The sequence below is a fragment of the Etheostoma spectabile genome, unplaced genomic scaffold, assembly GCF_008692095.1.
Source record: "Etheostoma spectabile isolate EspeVRDwgs_2016 unplaced genomic scaffold, UIUC_Espe_1.0 scaffold00006076, whole genome shotgun sequence".
Classification (NCBI taxonomy): domain Eukaryota; kingdom Metazoa; phylum Chordata; class Actinopteri; order Perciformes; family Percidae; genus Etheostoma; species Etheostoma spectabile.
The window spans coordinates 1-19,308 of record NW_022603324.1 but is presented as its reverse complement, the minus strand read 5'-3'; the positions used below and the strand labels follow the sequence as shown (position 1 = coordinate 19,308).

Here is a 19,308-nt window from a genome sequence, read left to right as displayed (position 1 = left end):
ACAAACTGTTGAGGGCGAGGTAAAGAAAACTACTTTTTTCAAACAAGTGGCACATTGATGACAAAGGGAAAACGAGGGAGTGTTTAGCCCACCTTCCCGACGACCTGTCCATGCACTGTACTTCCGTTGCACTCTGTTCTCTATCAGAGTCTGAGGTCCGACAAGAAAGATAAGACGTTCCCTTGCTACACGCACCAACACGGACCTCGGACTTCCGAGCTCGGAACTTGGAAAATTGAGTACACCGAGTAGGGCTGATGATTAATTACATTTGCAATTATATCGCGCTATGTTAAAACCCAATTTCCTAATCGCAAAGGCTGCGATTTGGTCACTTGACTTGGGAGAGCAAAGCAGTCTGCACTCCACAGAGAAAGCAACAGCTACATGATGTTACACACTCCTGTACAGTAGGTGGAGGGATGCACCTAAACTTAGTTTGCAATCCGCCATTAAAGAAGAGAAGAAGAAGGCATCAAGTTGGCACGGTAATGCTACACCGTACCTTGCTTGATCTGTTGTACAATAGCCTCAGGCTCGACCTTCTTCCCAAATAGGAACAGTATGTCACTCGTGTGGGAATATTAAAATAATGCAGCGTCACACAAAGCCATCTACGACGGTTGCACGGCTAAAATACTGAACACCAGTTTGTAAAGTAAGCAAAATACCACCCGACAGGCATCGCTCATCGAAATGTTTGAAAGCTTAACCTTGACTCCGTATGAACGTGGGCTACTTTAAAACAGAACAGGGAAATGACTGAAGCTGTAGCAGAGTTGATGATGATATGATGATGCCCCTTAGCAGTCACCAAGCCTGGGTTCACGGCTACACAAAGCGCCTGTTTCTGCCGCAGAATCAGAGAGTGATGGCCGGAGCCTGGAGATGTTTTTAAGAAAAGGCAGATTGGTGATATATTTGATGTGAGTATGAAGTGTACTGGCCGGAGCTGGATTGGAGCGTGAGTTGCTAATGGGGAGGAATTGCTTCCTGTGTGATCAGGGTCACTATGGCGGTAGTCATACTCACTGCACTTAAGTCTGCGTTGTGTGTTGCTGTTACTGACTGTCGCGTGCCGTATTGTGCTTTGTGATTCTCTGCAGGTGTGTGTGTGAGTCTCTGCAGGTGTGTGTGTGAGTCTCTGCAGGTGTGTGCTGCTGATGATCGTGCAGCTGAGGCTGATCAGCTGGTCAGTGTCCCACAGCTTAAAAGAAGGCAGCATGACTGTGTGCAGAAGAGAGAGGCTTCAGTGGAAGCCAGCATAGAGGGAGCTGCTGTGTGACCTGCTCTGATCCAATCCTTGCAATACCTGTGCCTGTTACCGTCTTCCTTTTGAAGATAGTTTTTAAGTTGCCCTTTGTTGTGCAGACGCAATAAATTTGCCTTATTTAACCGTTTGCTTTCTGTCCCGGGTTTTATTATTTTAAGCTGTTTGCGTCCTCCACCCTAGACTACTTTGGGTCGTAACACTGACTTGAGATAATTACGATTGATATTTAGATATAATGTTCAGACTTACAAGTGCTTACATTTAACTTTGAGTTACCTAAATATTTTCAACGGTACTGGCAGCTGTTTCTCCAGATAGTGAAACTGTCAAGTAAAGTTCAAAAACAGTGTTTAAAAAGTGCTATCCACATGTTTATTACAGTAAATTTTATTTTTTTATACTACTAAGTGTGATAAAGCAGTTTGTGTGGTTTGTTTCCGACTTTCATCTGAATGTTTACACCAGGCTTGTTCAGTGTTCATTATACTACTGTGGTTGAAGCATTTACATAAAAGATGTCATTCATATAAAATCATGCATCACCTAATTTCATCATCATATACAGGCATAGCCTCCAGGAAAGAACAGTTTCTTAAATCTATCTAATCTTGTGTTGTTCATATTATACAATGATTAAATGCTTGGTGAAACAAAATAGCAATTTGTATATTTTCAATAATCATTAGCACTGAGCCCAAACACCGAGCAAGAATTCTGATACGTAATCCAATCAAGCGGTTTTTTGGACCGCTTGGTTGCTTAAGTGACGATTTCAATCACTCGTATTACGGCAATACCTTCTCTCCTAGACGCTAGGGAATGCAGGCTTTTCAGGGTCTAACCTTTCACAATAAAAGCCCAGCTTAAATTCACTCAGAGCATTTTGCTGAGTCAATAAAAAGCCAGACCCTGCTTGGACCTGAGAACTTCACAGCTTCTGGTCTTGTATTTCACAGCTTTTGGTCGGTATTTCTGAATTGTCTGTGTGTGTGTAGGGTTTCTGTACCAAACAAATTTGCACTGGAGACCAGCTGCTCTCTGGTTCATCTTCCCATCATAAGTTCAGGAGGGCAGTTTTCTCGGGGTACGCTGCCCTCTTGCCCCTGACCGGCATACTGTACCTCATCTCCTTCCAAAACCTAGAGGAAGGGGAGAGGGAAGGGGACAGCTGTGTGTCCTGTCCACCTTTCTCCTCGTCCTCTCTCCTCCTCACACATGTCCTCCACCTTTGCCTTGTTCTCAGGTTCTTCCACCAACACACAGCACCCTGCTTCTTCCTCAGGTGACGTACTGACTCTGGGAAGAGAGCCAGCTGAGCCGGGCTGATCTCTTCCATCTCAACAAGAATTACCTGTAAAGCAGAGTTAAAATTAGAATCAAGGTGCCGTTTTGAGCATGAGGTCATGAAAGTCAAAGATAATTTAATCTCACATGCAGCACACAACAGTATATTCTCCGTGTCAGACATGTTCTCACTTACTGGAAACAATCAGTTTGGTTTAGGCAAGGGGTGGTTAAGAACATCTGAATTGGAAATGAAGAAACAGCTGACAGCTTAAACCTTGCCGTTAAATACGCTGTCTGTGTAGTATTGAAAAGTGTGAACACACTTGCAAACGCTTTACCAGCATTGCCGTGACTCATTGACTTTAACAAAGTCAACGTGCGTGCGTGTGTGTGTGTGTGTCTGTCTACATTTGAAGCGCCACTCTCTGTCAAGATTCACAGACGTCAGATATGCTCGCGCTTTGCGCTCTTGGGTACCGAGATTTGTCACCATTTGATTTGAAGTGAATCCGTCCTCAGTAGTACCGACGTTATTAGTTCGGTACCCAACTCTAGTGATGAGTTTTTGAGTTTTGTTTGAGTTTTAACTGGTCCAGTGGGGCAAGTAAATTTCTCTTTCCACTACAAAAATCCACTTGTCCCGGAAAAGCGGACAAGCCTTAATGTTGAGCCTTGGCACATATTTAAAGATTGTAAAAACTGATGAGTTTGTCAGTCCATGGCACATTATTTCTTTTTACTTTTAATGTGCTCTGCAGAGAAGGGAGACTGGCTTTGTTCACTGTTTGAAATGAAAGGGAGAAAACAGGACAGATTAACACGGCAGATATCGTTCATGTACATTTAAAAAAAAAAGAAGAAGTAATGTAACGTAGTTAAGGCGGCAGGAGTGCCTTGCTTAGGCGGCCGCCTAAGCTGCAAAGTGATGCGGGAAACCCTGTTATAGGCTCACTGACGCTGATGGAGATAAGCTCTGTAGGTGTTGAAATTTGATTAAGAATGACAAGGTATTTTTTGATACTTGATACTAAGGAGGCAGTTTGGTCGCTACCTTAAAGTTTTGAATTTGGTGAACATCCCTAGTTTTATAAGAGCTTTTTTGCTGAGAACAAGGCCCGTTGCTGTTGGATTGATGAGATCGGTGAGATGAAAGCATAAAGTAAATTTTGACTAGTGCATCTTTAATGGTAAAATGTATCAAATCAAGTGTGACTGGACTTTATGCAGCCTATGCATCGAATACGCAAAAGCAAGTCTGTTTTCTCACCTTGAGAGATCCCTCCAGAAGTGCTCTGTGCATTGCTGCCACACACTCCAACTGCTGTCTTGAGTCGGGATAGACCTCTTCACTGACATCAAAACTCATGCTGTCACCTGTCTTCCTTTCATTGTTATCACTGCTCTTAGAGGTGTTGTGTTATTGCTACTAGTGCTGCTTGTGTGTCTTTTGCTGATGAAAGTAGAGGCGGTGTAGAGCAGAAGAAGGCGACGACTGGCTTGTATGTTCTCCTCCACTGAGTCCACTATGGCTGCAGGGAGGAAACAGGATAAAGAGAGTGGAGTTGCATCAGAAAAACACGAGCTTACAAAGTAATGAGATAATGTAACCCTGCAAAAAGGGTACATTAGTTCCACAAGTGCAAACACTTTAAAGCCCCTTTTAAACATGCACTGCAAACCTGAAATTATCTAGCTATTACTAGGAGGAGCTGCATGTGAGAACGCAAATGTCTGGATCAGTTGAACCCGACGTTAAACAGACTTTATCTTGCTAGCTCCCTAGTACAAATAGCGTCTTGATGACGTTTCTATCATCGGGCCTTACCAGCAGAAAACAAACATCTAGGGGTGATTTTTATGCAGAAGCCAATGAAATGTCTAACTGGAGATTTGAGATCTTCTGTCAGAAATGGCCCACACCAAAATTGTCCAACAAATTCAAGAACAATAGGAGACTCAGTTGTTTATGACAAATTACAAAGCGGCTATGTGATTGTGGGGTAATTTGGGTCATGTCCTGCCTCCTGCACAGTCTACCCAGGCACCACCCCTTGCCTAAACCAAACTGTTTCCAGTAAGTGACAACATGTCTGACACGGCCAATAAACTGTTGTGTGCTACATGTGAGATTATATTATATTTGACCCTGTACTGTTTCTGTATGTCAATATATGGCACTGACATTCCTTCAAAACCAACATTATTTACAATCACTGCTATGACAAAAAAGCCTGCATGATGATGCATATACGATAAATGCAGCTTTTCCATCTAACTTTGAAACTTTTGTCAGTGCAGCAAAAAACAATGGACACCTGTCACCATCGTATCTGAGGTAAGTAATACTGGAATGCTGTCTACTGGCATGTAGGTAGGTAGGCCTGCACGATATAGGAAAAAATCTGACATTGCGATATTTTTTTTCCTGCGATATGAAAAAATAAATTTTTAAAAGAAATAAATAGCTCTATTTGGAAATAATAAATCATTCTTGACTACTGCGGTGATTTTGCAGAGGAGAGTGCGTCTACATAGAAGATAAAAATGAAAAAGGATCTTTTCTAATGTGAACCCTTCTTTGTTAAACTTTAACGCTTTACAAACACCAAAGCATGTAAGCACTGGGACTACTCTCCTGAGGTGATTTTGGAGATGGAAATTAGGTAGAAACACGCTGGTTGACCATGACACCATTGTATTCATATAATAATCAATCCAGGCTGAAGTGTAGGACATAGGCTGCGTCTAAATTTCAGGTGTTGGTTGACTAGCGGGGCCAGCCCGTTAGTTTGATAAGTTGATCAGACCTGCATGTCACACGCACTAGCAACTAACTGTGCATCCAAGAACAATTAAATCAGTGTAAATTACATTAGATCAGACACAGACTTCTGTTGTAGATTAGTGTTTCGTTTCCAGCGTCGAGGCTCCGAACCGTAACGTTAGTTGGGACGGACGGACCCCCTGTTTCTTTAGCCTGGCTGGTAGCAGCTTTGTGCTTGTTTCTTTAGGCTAACTATACAGGTAGCCTGGCTGGTAGCAGCTTTCTGTGGGGGGAAATGGCCGGGAGACGTTGTGATTATGTTGCAGTAATCAGGTGATTTAGTTTGTATTTGCAGAGAACATAAAACACTGACTGCTGTAGCTTCACTGACTACCCATCGAAAACTATGCGCATCACTGTGTCACCGGCAGCTGCTGCCTGCGGTACTTTTCTACACACGGAGAGCCTCACTTACTATAACAATAAACCCGTCGGACTAACGTCACATACACACGCTGCCCACATGGCTACAGGTCTTAAAGGGGAGGGTTGGACGGTAATAATCATGTAAAAGGAGAACAGTAAAAGTTTACTTTTCTACTAAGCAGCAAAAAAGGATTAGCGCCAACATCGCAACGTCCTGCGATGTGACTATCGCGCACATCGCGATGTCGATGCTAAAACACGATATCATTCAGCCCTAACAATAGGTTACTTATAGGACTTACCCTTCCCGGGCATGCAGTCACGGCCTCCTATGAAGAGTTTGTAGCCACAGGCATTTTCCAACACTTGGGGTAGTGTGCGAAGAGCAAACTCTTCCACTTCCTTGCTAAATCCAATGGCACAGGGCTGTGCGTATGCCACATAGGCATCATACAGCTTCCCATCCAAATCTGACACGGGAAAAAAGAAGAGCCCATTAGGGGTATATGTAGTGGTGGTTCGGTCTGCACACATTGCTCTACTCCTACAAGCAAGGAGCAAGTTAGATCCAGCTATGGTGATTTGCTCCTGTAAGGCTAAATGCACAATACTTTCATTTATTCATTCACTCATTTATCGTCCTTATTACATTAAAGATTAATCCTCAGATTTTGAGGACTTGATACCAATGGTCTTTAAGCTAAATTATAGCAATGTCCTGATTAATGTGAAAAGGTTACTCTTTTGCGTAAGCTAGCAGCAGATTACATTTCTTTAGAAATACTGCAAGCAGCCCTGTGGTTAGTTTGTTTCCTTTGTTTGCTCTAACTGTTGACACTTGCGGTCAGGTATGGGGTAGAGCTTAAGATTCTGTGAGTTGTGATATACAGGTATGTGTGGGTTGCACTGTCAAAGCATCACTGTGGGGTTTTCCATCTTGGAACTTAGTGTAAGAGTATTTTTTTTTATGAACTGGCATTATTATGCATCAAGAACACATAACTAATGACTCACCTGGTGTGAAATATTACCTGTATTTGCGTAGAGGACAGGAAACGCTTTCCTGAACCACAGCACGATGTCAACCTTAAAAAGGTAATAGATGGTGACGCTGATGATAAAGAGAACCGTCACACCACCGAGCACAGATCCAACGGGTAGGATGATGTCGGGATCTGAAGAGATGAACATCACACATGGCAGACATACAGGTTTAAGTCGGTCTCTGTGGGTGTCTTGTCTTGTGTGTGTGAAGATGGGACCTTATTCATCCTAGTTCCATGTGTCAAACAAAGTTATTCAGGCTTTGGCGTTTTTTTTGCATCAGCGCCCTTCTCTGGCTGAGCCATGTGACTTCCCAAACACACTAATGACTTGGAAATAATGTACTCACATGAATTTTTTAAATATTGAATTCAAGTCACTTTTTGTTTTACAGTTTTTGAAAATTGAGTCACTTTTTGTTTTACAGTAGTTTTACAGTAGTTTCCTTTGTAATGACTGGATGAGCCGACGGACTTCCAAAGACCTGAAACTTTGATTGTGGCCACTTTGTCTTCACCAAGAGTTTGCCTCTACTATACTTTTTAAGTGTCTTTATTGAGGTGGGGAAGAAAAGTGTAAATCCTACACCCTCTACTGGTCATCCTTCTACCAGAGAGCTAACCATTGCTATAGCTTATAAAATTAGTAGGTTAATTAACTAGACAGATTAACAATTATTTTGTTTGATGTTTAGTCATTCATTGTTGTAATTTTTTAAGCAAAAATGCCTAAAATCACTGGTTCCCCCTTCTCAAATGTGAATATGTGCGGTGTATAATATTAAACTGAGCATCTAACAGTTTTGGACTCTTAGTGAAACAAACACTGCCAAGTCAAACTTTATTTTTGTAGTACATTTAAAACAACCGAAGATGACCAAAGTGGAGAGTGTCCTATACCATTTTTTTAAAATTCCTGATACCGATTCTGATACCTGAACTTAAATATCGGCCGATACCGAGTACTGATCCAATAACAGTGTGTCACATATTTTATGTTTTAACTGTATATTACTATCCCTGCATGGATGTTTTTTTGCTGCTCTTATTTTCTTCATTGTATGTGCCTTCTTATTTTTACTTTTACTTTTTATATTGTTTACTTGAATGTTATGTTTGTCTTTGACCTAATTGTTAAAATATGTCTTGTCTACACTGTGGGATAGAGGGAAACGCAATTTCGATCTCTTTGTATGTCTTGACATGTGAAGAAATTGACAATAAAGCAGACTTTGAACTTTGAACTTTGATGTGATATGATTTCTGTCTTTGTTGTCGATCTGCCTCAGGTTAAACTCTCAAACAACGAATGCCACAGAACACACTTTTATTATCTAGTTTGACAGCCAGTGATAACAGAAAAAGAACATAACATAAACTTTATATATCTTTTTTTTTAAAGATCTTTTTTTTTTTTTTTTCTTCTATTATATTGACAGTGGATAGACATGAGCGGGAGAGAGAGCTGGGGATGACCCGCAGCAAACGGCTGCAGGTCGGGTTCGAGCCCGGCTGCTGCAGGACTCATGGGGCGAATGCTCCTACTGGGTGAGCTGGAGGCCACCCCACAAACTGCTGTTTTCTTCAGGTCTTCATTACGTGGTATCGGATCGGTGCATAAACTCCAGTACTTCCAGATACCGATACAAGCGTTTTAGGCCGTAACATCTTTGGACCAAAGTGCTGACGTCATCATCAATGTGTGGTGACACCTCTGTCTCTGGTAAATAGATGATGGCTGCCATACATGTGCCCAAACAGCCCAAAGTAAGGTTTCATATTTTGGCAGGCTTACTCTGTGTGTTTTTACCTGTGGGTAGCAGAGTGAAATATCCCTCAAGGGTGCCCCTGTCACTGAATGCTCGACAGGTGTAGTTGATGTGGAAATCCTCCTCCCTTAGCTCAGAAATAATCAGCAGAACCTCCAACCACGCACCTTCAGGAAAATCCTGCATAGACAAACTGTTGAGGACAGATGGATAATCAAATGTTACAGTACTGTGTTTTTATATTTGACAGATATTGTCTTTTGTGCCTTTTGTACAAGATTTATTCTTTCTTCAAATACCTGCTTAGCTGATAAAGGTTGATTAAAATAAGTAACTCAACTATCCTTTTTGTCAAGCTTATTTAAAAAAAAAAAGCATGCTTATTGTCATATTCTCCACATGAATTTGTATGTATTGAAGACATTAAATTATTATAATATCAATCAGAGATCCTACTTACTTTATTTATAACTACGTTATACAAACAAAACATACAATGATTTATGCAGTGTTGTAGCTTATAATTAGAATTATATAAATGTCAGCAATAGACACAAATAAATAAAAGGAAAGGTAAGAGTACTGACCGTGGTTGTGGTGTGTAGATACGGTCAGAGGGGTTGGTATTGAGATGATAAATGTATTTATTTCCGTCACACCAAACAATATCAACTGAGGGCTTCCCGACACTTGGCACAAATACCAGGCACCGCTTGGTGAAATTGGACCCTAAGCACATGGACAAACAATAACACAAATTATATTCAACAGAACTAGTTCTCTTAATCTATATACTATATATATATATATATATATGTTAAGTTTTTAAAACTTACTTTCCAAAATAGTGTTTCTCAAACAGACTAGTCAGGCTCAATGTCAATGTCAATGTCAATGTCAATTTTATTTCTATAGCACATTTAAAAACAACAACAGTTGACCAAAGTGCTGAACAGGGTCGATGTCAAATACATAAATAACAAGTGTAAAAATCACTCCAACCAAAATACATCACAGGGAGACAAACAAACTTTAAAACATCAGAATCCAGGTTAATGGATGTACATCACCGCTGCCGCATGGGGGGGGGGGTTTAGCGCCACCCAGGACTGTGTGAATGTTTTAAAAGAAGACAAACAAGCCTGAGCGTTCCCAAAACCCTATTTTGGCCACTTGTACCCGGGATCTAGTTCTTTCAGTCACGACCAAAGGTGAGGCCAAGGAAAGGGATTTCTTGAGTGCTTACTTGTGAATGTGTTATTGTTTTTTGCTGTTATTGAAAAATGCTGCTACTGTAACAACAAAATTTCCCCGTCGTGGGATGAATAAAGTCTAATCTAATCTAATCTAATCTAATCTGATCTAATCTAAGTTGGCCGGTAGATCAAGAGCTTGGCCTTCGAGCTCACTTCTCTTTTCCCCACAACAGTGTGGTAAAGCGAATGTAAAAGTGCCATCGCTGATCCAGTACTCCGGCCCACTCCATGGTTCCCTCACTCGCCATCAAAACCCGAGACTCCTTCGCTTGTTGGCTAAAAACAAAAGCTTGTTCCCTACCTGTAGGCAAGAAATTCCTTATACAAAGTAATCTACTTGAAATCTGCACTAGTTTGGGCATTGATACCGGTACTTGAACACAAATTTTTTCAATACCAATTTTAAGAAAACAATTTTAACAAAAAGGCTTAACAACACTTCACGTTGCGACACAACTTCTTTGTTTTTACAGCTCCTACCACATGAGCCCCATCTCTGTGTTGTTTTTCCCGAGCATCACGTTCACGACGTGTAACATTAGACAGCCAATCAGAGCATTGTTAAATATTGGTTGACGCATGCTGCGTATTGGTTCACTGATGATGAGATTTGCTCCTTAGCTATTGAAATGTGGTATTAAAGTAAGGGGCATTTTTCGATACTAAGGAGCCAATCGGGTGGTGGCTAAAAAGTATTGAATTTGGTGCAGCTTCAGCACTGGTATTTACTCACCTAAAATGAAAAGGGAAGCTGTGCTTCACGACACAATGCAAATGTTGTTCTGAATATAATATCTGTCAGTTTAAACTAGAGCTGCACAATATGAGGAAAATATACAATGCGATAATGATATGTATTTCTGCTGCTTTTAGTGTTCCGCTAAAAAACCAATGAATTAATTGTTGAATTTACAACAAATGACAGGAAATCATTTCCAACTTTCTTCATTAAACAAATTACACAGAACATTGAATTGAATATAAAGGTTCCACTAGAAAAGAGTGACGTTTGCTTCATAAAGTGCAGTTTTGTGCTGATATTTGTACACTTGTGATGTGTTACGTTTCTCCATATGGTTATTGCGTCAGTTGATATAATAACTAGAATTAAAGATAGGTTGTGCAGTCCTAGTTTAAACAAAAGACTTTAAGCTTCTAAAAACAGTTTCTCTGAATATTCTGAAGACAGGGACTCACCCAACTGAGCCTTGATTGTTTCGTTGGCCGGTTCCCGCACTTGTGGAGTCAAAGAGTATTTACCTAAAAAGACAAAATGAAATACAGTAACAGAGGTTGAGGTTATATGATCACAAAAATATATTGTACATGGAATGATACCAAAGAGTTTTTAGCGCTCTTTGCAGCTCCCCCCCCCACACACACACTCTGTTGTTTTGATATCAGTTTAAGGTCATGGGACTGAGTTTCACCTCTCGCCAGCGGCAGTGAAAACTCTGCTGTGATTTTGTGTTTTTCACCAATGTTGTATTAGGTGATTCAGAAAAATGAAGTGCATTCCACTGTAGGAATATGATGTTAATCATGTTACAGACGACAGTAGACTGTTGTGGTTTGGGGTTTTGTTTGGGTTTATTTTCCCCTTTTCTTTGGCCTCCTTGTGTTTGTTTGTTTTCTCTCTGGTCTTATGTTGCTGGTCCGGCTTGTGTTTCCCTGTGCCTGTTTGTTTTACTTCTGTTTTATTTTTGATAGTTTGGTTTCCTGTCTTGTCTTGTCTTGTCTAGCTTCGCTTTGTTTGTTTGATTGTCCTGCCCCGTCCTAATGTGATTCACCTGATGTCTCACCTGATCCTCATTACCTCGTTACTTCTTGTATTTAACCCCAGTGTCTCCTCTGCTTCTTGTTGGATCATTCTTGTTTTCAGTCTGCCTGTGCCCATGTCTGCATCTAAACTTCCTGATTCCCCCCGTGAGTTTTCCCTGTGTAGTTTCCTGTTTTTTGCATTTTCCCCTGTTCCTGTGCCTGTGTTTTTTGGATTTGGATTTTCCCTCGGACTTGATGTCTCTTGTGGATTGTTTTGTGTTAAAGAACTGCAATAAAGCCTTGTTTGCCTGCCCTGCCTCCCTCCTCCTCTCGCATTTGGGTCCTCACCTCATCACCCGTCACAGTAGACAAACAGAATAAAAGTCCCTCTCTCGCACAGTCAAGTACTGATGATTGTTCTAACCTGAGACCGTTGCTTCATGGTCTCTGACACTGATCCCGTAATGCCCCCGAGGGGTGAAGCTCAGAGTACAGGTGTACAGGTTGGTTCCAGCTTCCACCCTTTCAATTTTCAGTACGGCCGTATCCATGTATTTAACCTGTCGTCCCATCCACGATGAGGTCACAACCCTAGATGAGGAAAGGAAACATAAAAGTCAAGCTTTTATGACAATACGTAAAAACTATTTTGAATGAGGGTATACAGCCATGTGGTTAACAGAGTAGCGTGATAATCCGAGTTGGGGGGTGCGGGGGGGAATTGCCAACTATTTTGATAATTGATTACTCAGTTGAGCAAAAATTCTTTGTAGGCTTGTGAAATGTGAATATTTCCAGTTTCCTCTCCTCTGTAAAGTAAACTGAATATCTAAAGCTGTGGACAAAACAAGACATTTGAGGACGTCATCTTGGGCGTTTGGGAAAACACTGATCCACATTTTTCACATTTTCTGACATTTTCTTGCAAATTTGCATTTTTGTGTTTTTTCTGCATTCTTGCTGAACTCTAAGTTGTTGTCCATTATCCCATCCTTTTATTTTAATTTTTTTAATTATTGATTTATAACTCATCAGAATCGAGCATCGAATTGTATCTAGAGAGAATCGTGATGCATCTAGAATCAATTATTTTTTCCCATCCCTATTACATCTACTAGATAGAGTGAATAATTTAATTTAAGCCCCTTTCAAATAATGTCTTGAGTATTTGGTGTTCAATCCCATTACGACAATAAATTAAGATTGTATATCTGGTCCAGCAAACTGCTTATACAACATCTGGAGTAATATTTTATGTCATTGCAGTGGTCATCAAGACTTTCCCAAACTCACTCTGTACCACTTGATGGAGGAAGTGAGTTGTAGCTGTCCAGTTTAGAGATGTAGTCCTTCAGAGGACAGCTCACTTTGTCATGACTCCCATGTAAGGGTTGAAAGGCTTGCTTGGTCTTCCACACTGTCCAGCAAAGGGCAGATCAACTACCAGCTCGATCCACTGCCTGTAGCACCGAGACGGAGTTCTGTTGAAATTAAGACGAAAATTAGCTTCAGAGATTTTTTTACTCATGTTTATCAATGAACAGCTGTATAACATTTGAAATGAAAATGAAGTGATATAAACACATACTTAATACACTGTATGTTTTTTTTTATTTGCATCTGCTGTAATTTAGTACAATATTGCGAAGACATGCAGTTATCCACAGCACTGGAAACTTGTGCCTTTTAGCGTTAACGTCTGAAATGTTCAAAACCTGTGGCAATCTCCTTTAGTGCTACGTTTTAGTAGTACACAGTAATTTCTACAGTGTTGACAGACACAAACAACACATGAAAACACATCTTACTGGTTCTCTCCTTCACCTTCTATTGACATTTCAATTGATGCTACTGTACCTCAGTATAGATAATATTCTGCAATATCGTCCACCGTTTATGTTGAGAAACCCACAGAGTGTCCTGTGCACCAGGACTCGACCGTCTGGTTTCATTTCTCGGGCGGTCTTCAAGTTGTACCAGGTGATGTTGTAAGGTACAGTTGTGAAGTTGAAGACATCTGAAGACACCAGAGTGCTACGAGCATAGCCTATCCCCGGGAACAGAGTAAACGCTCTTAAACGTTCTGTTGATGTGGGTACAATTCTCTGCAACGCACAACATCAGTGGAGATGGATTCATAATTTATTCAGCAATCAACGCTGCACAGTTAAATTCACCGTCCCAACATCTGAAACAAATACAACTTAATTTGTGATGTGCCATTATAGTTACAAATCATTTGTGAACTTGAAACTACTGGACTCTGTTTATCATGCCCCATTGAGGTTATTACAAACTGTAAGCCTCGCACCACCCCTGTGAACTTTACACACGTGTGGGCTGGCCAGCGTTGGAGAATCGTAGACTCAATCATTGGTATATGTTCATTTATAAGGTATTCTGCGTCTGCTCCCCTCATATCTGTGTGAATATATCAACCAAAAGCGGCTAGACTGTATTTCCTTACGCTCACAAGACTTACTGTCTGCCACTGTGTGCTGACCAAGTGTCCGCACAAGGTTTGGTGTGGCATTTCACTATTCTGCCCCAACATGGACAATTTACAAAAGTTCTGGAAATTAAAGGAAATGGTTGCCATTGGCCGTTTTAAACTCTTGCTCAAAGGTTTGGAATTGAAATATTGGTTTGCAAATGTTTTAAATAGTCTTATGAAATTGTTATGAAATTGTCTGTAATGTATGAAATCGTTGTGATCTGTGCCGCTGTCTTGGCCGGACTCCCTTGGAAAGAGATTAGTAATCTCAATGGGTATTTCCTAAAAAAGGTAAATAAAACAAAAAAGTATTGCTGCTTCATGAAGATTTAAACTTTCTAGGTTGTTCAGGTTCTAATCTCAGCTAAGTGTCTGTCCTGGATTAGAACCAGCAACCTTTACATCTCGCAAAAAATCATCAAGACTGGGAACTGACAAAACACCAGTCACTGCAGTTACACCAGTGGCCCTGGGGGGTGATACAAAATCTCTACAGACTGGAGGCAGCTGTTAGAGTTAGACCTGGCAAAAACCATAATGTATGCACAAAATGTAGGTAGTCTGAACTCGTAGTGTTAGGTTAAATACAATGTGATTCAGCTTACCCAGTTTAATCCCGGTACAGATCCCATTTAGCCAGAGGAAAACAGAAGGCTCCCCACTGTTGATCTGGGGCCCATAGCTAAAAAAAAACACCATACAAACAACAGTTGGACATGAATGTATACACAAGCCGGGATAAAAGTGCTATGGAAAGAAAAAAAAGTTACACAGACTGCAATCATGACAAACAGACAACAACTCACTGGAACACTAATGTGCCAGTGACATTGACCGGTCACAATAAGCTTTAATACAGCAATAATCAGCAAATCATCTTTTTGTTATGCCAAACTTTTTCAAAAATTTATGTCTGTCTCTTTTTTTCTCTGCTTCTCCCCTCTTTCTGGCACTCCTCTTTTCTACAGCAGACATGGATTGACAAATTTGGATGAGGAGTCATTTCTTCAAAACCTTTTAAACCTTGTTAACGCCATTCAACTGGAATGAGCCCAGCACTGCATTAAACCCAACTGCTTTATGCACGTTAATGTTCCTACTCAGCCTTGCCTGTAAATCTATGAATGAACATGCACAGTATTCCCGGAACGGAGATTTATGTCATGTTTGTCCCAAACTTGAACAACTACTACCGTTCTGTGGATTTGAGTCAGACACGTTTTTGGCATGACTCTTGGTCAGAATTTTGTGTTTGGGTGTTTTTACATTTAAGTTCTTTTGGGACTCCAGTCCGATTATGTTAACTTTCTTTTTTTTTTTTTTTAACTGGTTGGCTCCATTGTAATAAGCAGCACCAGTCACATGGATGCTGTTGTTTTAACACTCATTTGACATTTTTTATGTAAAGCATGTCGGTTTGATGTAGTTGGATAAACCAAATAGCAATGTAAAGGGAGCTAAAAGTTATGTTCCTTTAAGGATACTAGTCAAATCTTAAGAAAGCAAGTAAATGACCATATTAAGAAAAGTGCCACAGGAATTTAACTGCTACAACAGAAAAAAACTCTCCTTAGAAAACTATGTTGTTATTGTGATTGCCTAATAACAACTAGTCACTATTGCTTGTTTTTATAAATGACCAGTACCAGCCAAGCACCTTAACCATCACTGCATGTCATCTGGATGGACTGTAATTAAAATGTGACTAAAGCTGAAAACGTGTTGTGGTGTGGACTACGTTAAACAGAACTCCAGAGTTTTCACTTTGGGGAAACGCGACCCAAATAGGCATGAGGATAGTTAGACTTTTATTCAGAAATAGTCAACATTGAACAGACCAACCACGACACCTGCGGGATGGTGATGCATGATGATTTATATTGACGTAATGTAAAAAAACAATAAAAAACTTTGTTGAGAAATGGGATTTCAAAAATGGTATAGGTAATTTTTGGTAGTCTTGCTTTTCCAGACATTCCTCCACACGCTACGGAGGAGGGTCTAGTCCACACGCATTCTGGGATTACAGAAAGACATGCTCTGGTTTATTGGCATTTCTTTAAACCAATCACAATTGTCATGGGTGGCGCTAAGCGGGAGACAGAGACTCCACATTCTATGAGTATAGGCAAGCCCTCTGCTTTTGTGTTAATCCTTCACGCATGCGCAGTCGTGAAGATCTCTTTCACGCCTTTGTGCCCTGAACGGGCCTCTCTTACGTTCCCACTACTGTATATTACAGCTGCAAGACCAGCGATCTTCTCCCAACATCAGCGTTTTTCTTGCCAATGTTAGCAAAGCAGGTGGCCTGGATCTTAGGGCTATGCCTATACTCACAGAATATGGAATTACAATACGTGACTATTGTTCTATTTTGTGTAGGCTTCGTCCTCTAAGAGCTGTGCTATTGGGTTAAGGGCAACGCTGTTGTAGTCAATGCCACCCCTAGCGCCAAAATACACCAGCAGATAGCATAGACTAGCTCCTCATCCCTCTCACATTGTACAAAAATGCCCAGTACGCTGTTGTGCAGATGTCAGCCACTGTCATACCTCTGAGGAGGGCCGTGGGATAACACTCTTGTGGAGTGTGCCTGATGCCACTCCCTTCACACTGAAAGGATGGGTGATAACCTCACACAGCCAGTAAGACAGCCACTGTTTCAAAAGAGCTGCGTGATTGATATCACAGTATTTAGTAATAGTGACGAAGTAGAAACTTGTTTGGTGAAACGTATAGGTTCAAAGTTGTTTAGTCATGCAAGAGAAAACTCAGATTGGACAGATAATCTAACTAACTATCTAAATTTACATGCAGAGATCTGAAGAGCAGTTAACCATAGTCCTCATTACCCACCAGAGTTAAAATTCCGACAACAAGAAAGCGGAAGGAAAAGGACATCGGCGAAATGACCGGCATCCGCAGAATATCCTGCTGCACCGGAGCAATCCTGGAAGTGGAGCGTCATGGATGCAGACTAAATCTTAGTGACAATGAACTATCAGTTACTCTCTGACAAGACTTGCAAAATATTGTAAATATGCCGGGGGGAACACTAACAACTTGTAAGTTGGATGCCATGAAATTGGTAGGGTTTAAAGACGCTGATTAGGGAAGCACGATAAGAGGAAAATATGTGGTATGCAATAACGTTGTTGAATATTGCGAGAATTTACTTGCGATAAATAAACGAAGTATTTTGCTGAAATGAGTAAGTAATTCTGTTCAAAACATGCTTTATTAAACAAATTGAATTGAATGTGAAAGGCAAGACCTAAAAAAATGTGACATTACATTTGAAAGTGCAGTTTTTTTCCGCCATTTTCTTTCAACTAACACAAAGAATCTCTGAGTGTCTTTCACGATTCGTCGCAGCCGACAAGGTTATTGCGCCAGTTGATGTCTCAATGACAAATACAAAAATGATATATTGTGCAGCCCTGATCCACAAATATAAACCACACTATCTGTATTGCTTTCTTAAAAAATAAACTGTGGTCATGGCCCTACATTAGGGCTGGGCAATATAGAGAAAATCTAATATCTCCATGACGATTTGTATGGTTGACTATTTATGTGATTTATCAAATGTTATTTACACAATTAGATTTTTGAAAAATATTGTCCAGCAAATGATTAATGACTTAGTGGGTAAAGTTAAATAATAGAACAGCTCAAACAGTCTGGTAAGTTCCGAAAATTACATCTAAATTACATCTAAATTACATCTAAATTACATCCAAAATCTAAGACAACATCTAATCTTGCATCACATATATCGATACAACATCAATGTGTTGCCCAGCCGTACCCTACATCATCTAGGTGAATCAAACAGCACAATCATAACATACAGTTCACATACAGTGGAAGGGCTAGTGTGCAACAACAGCAGCTGTTGTATTGTGTGCGAGCTTGGTGTTAAACCATTGCACATTGCCTAATCTTAATCAGATAGCAACTGATCTAATCTGACCACATCTTTCACCACATGCATGCACAAGACTAAAATCAAACATCTGCATTTCCTCACAAGTAGCTCTTAACTGATCTTTCCAGTATATTTGGCAGCAGTGCTAGGTGCGTTGCTGGCAGTGTTGGTAACTCTACAAATCTTAGCACAGGTGTGTAAAATTCAACATCACCAGGAACGGGTATCTAAACATTGCTTTGCCATATCAAAGATCTATTGTTACAAACTCATTTTATGTAGTCATGCTTTTTTTCCAACCAACGGAGCATTTTAAATTGAAAGATACAAGATGCGTAAAGCTGAAGTTGTGGAAAATGTTCATTAAATGATGCACAAGACATCTAGAATCTTTCAGTTTCACAGAATGGTGCGGACATTATCCTAGCCCTTTGTTTGGTATGTAGGCATCATATAGCTTTAAAGAAGTGTTGTAACAAACATACAAATATGTATGTGTTGTTCTTATTGAATAATTCAGGAGATATTCAATGGGAAAAATAGGCATGAGAGGTCTAACACTGTTTGAGATTTTTTCCCATGCTAAAAAAGATTGTTTTTGTAGGAAACATAAAAAACTGCATGCTGAGAAAAAATGTGTGAAACAGTCAAATTTGAAAATATTAAATTCTCCTAGAATCAATTGGCAACTTTCGGTTGAAGATAACGACATTGGCCGTCTCTTGGCAAAAAAGTGAGCAGTTTGTGTGCTGTCCAGAGTGCTAAGACAAACAGAAGACTTTACAAGAAAACAGCAGCAACAAATGTGTGACACTGCCGCGGGGAGAAACCAGAGGAACATCTTTCAACCGCAGCATCTGTACCTCTCCATTTCACCACAGGAAGACGTGCTGCTGAGAAGACGCAGAGGTTTACTGGCGCTTCAGCAGGCTGCAGTGGATATGAAGCGCTGCAGTGCTGTGGTTACACTTTCACTACCAACTCTTTCACTTACAACTTTCATATAATGTCATACAAAGGACAGATTCAACTGACATTGCCCTAAAAATTGTAATCTTAGTAATTATTTTGTCCAGAGCAAACAATGTTGCATTTTAGTCTGCTCCAGCACTGTATGTGTTTACACAAACTTCTTTACAAACAAGTAAATATGAAGTTATATAGACTGTCATCCTACATCTTCAGGACCCATATGTACTATAAAGTATTCTGTGCTCTCTATTTATTATAGGTTATGTTTTTGATTAATCAATATCTCGTTAAAATAAGGTCACAGGTGAACTTGTCTAAAACCCAGCATCTAC

The 19,308-nt window shown here is 40.3% G+C and overlaps 1 protein-coding gene across 1 annotated transcript; it reads right to left on the bottom strand.

Moving 5' to 3' along the window:
* Positions 1-2,066: 2,066 nt before the first annotated feature.
* LOC116677844 (interleukin-1 receptor-like 2) lies at positions 2,067-12,954 on the bottom strand. The gene is given in 10 exon segments (XM_032508076.1): positions 2,067-2,624; positions 3,828-3,976; positions 3,979-4,089; positions 6,053-6,220; positions 6,782-6,925; positions 8,604-8,755; positions 9,150-9,291; positions 11,016-11,078; positions 12,004-12,170; positions 12,947-12,954. Coding segments are annotated over 10 exon segments (1,401 nt in total). The 3' UTR covers positions 2,067-2,327.
* Positions 12,955-19,308: the final 6,354 nt, after the last annotated feature.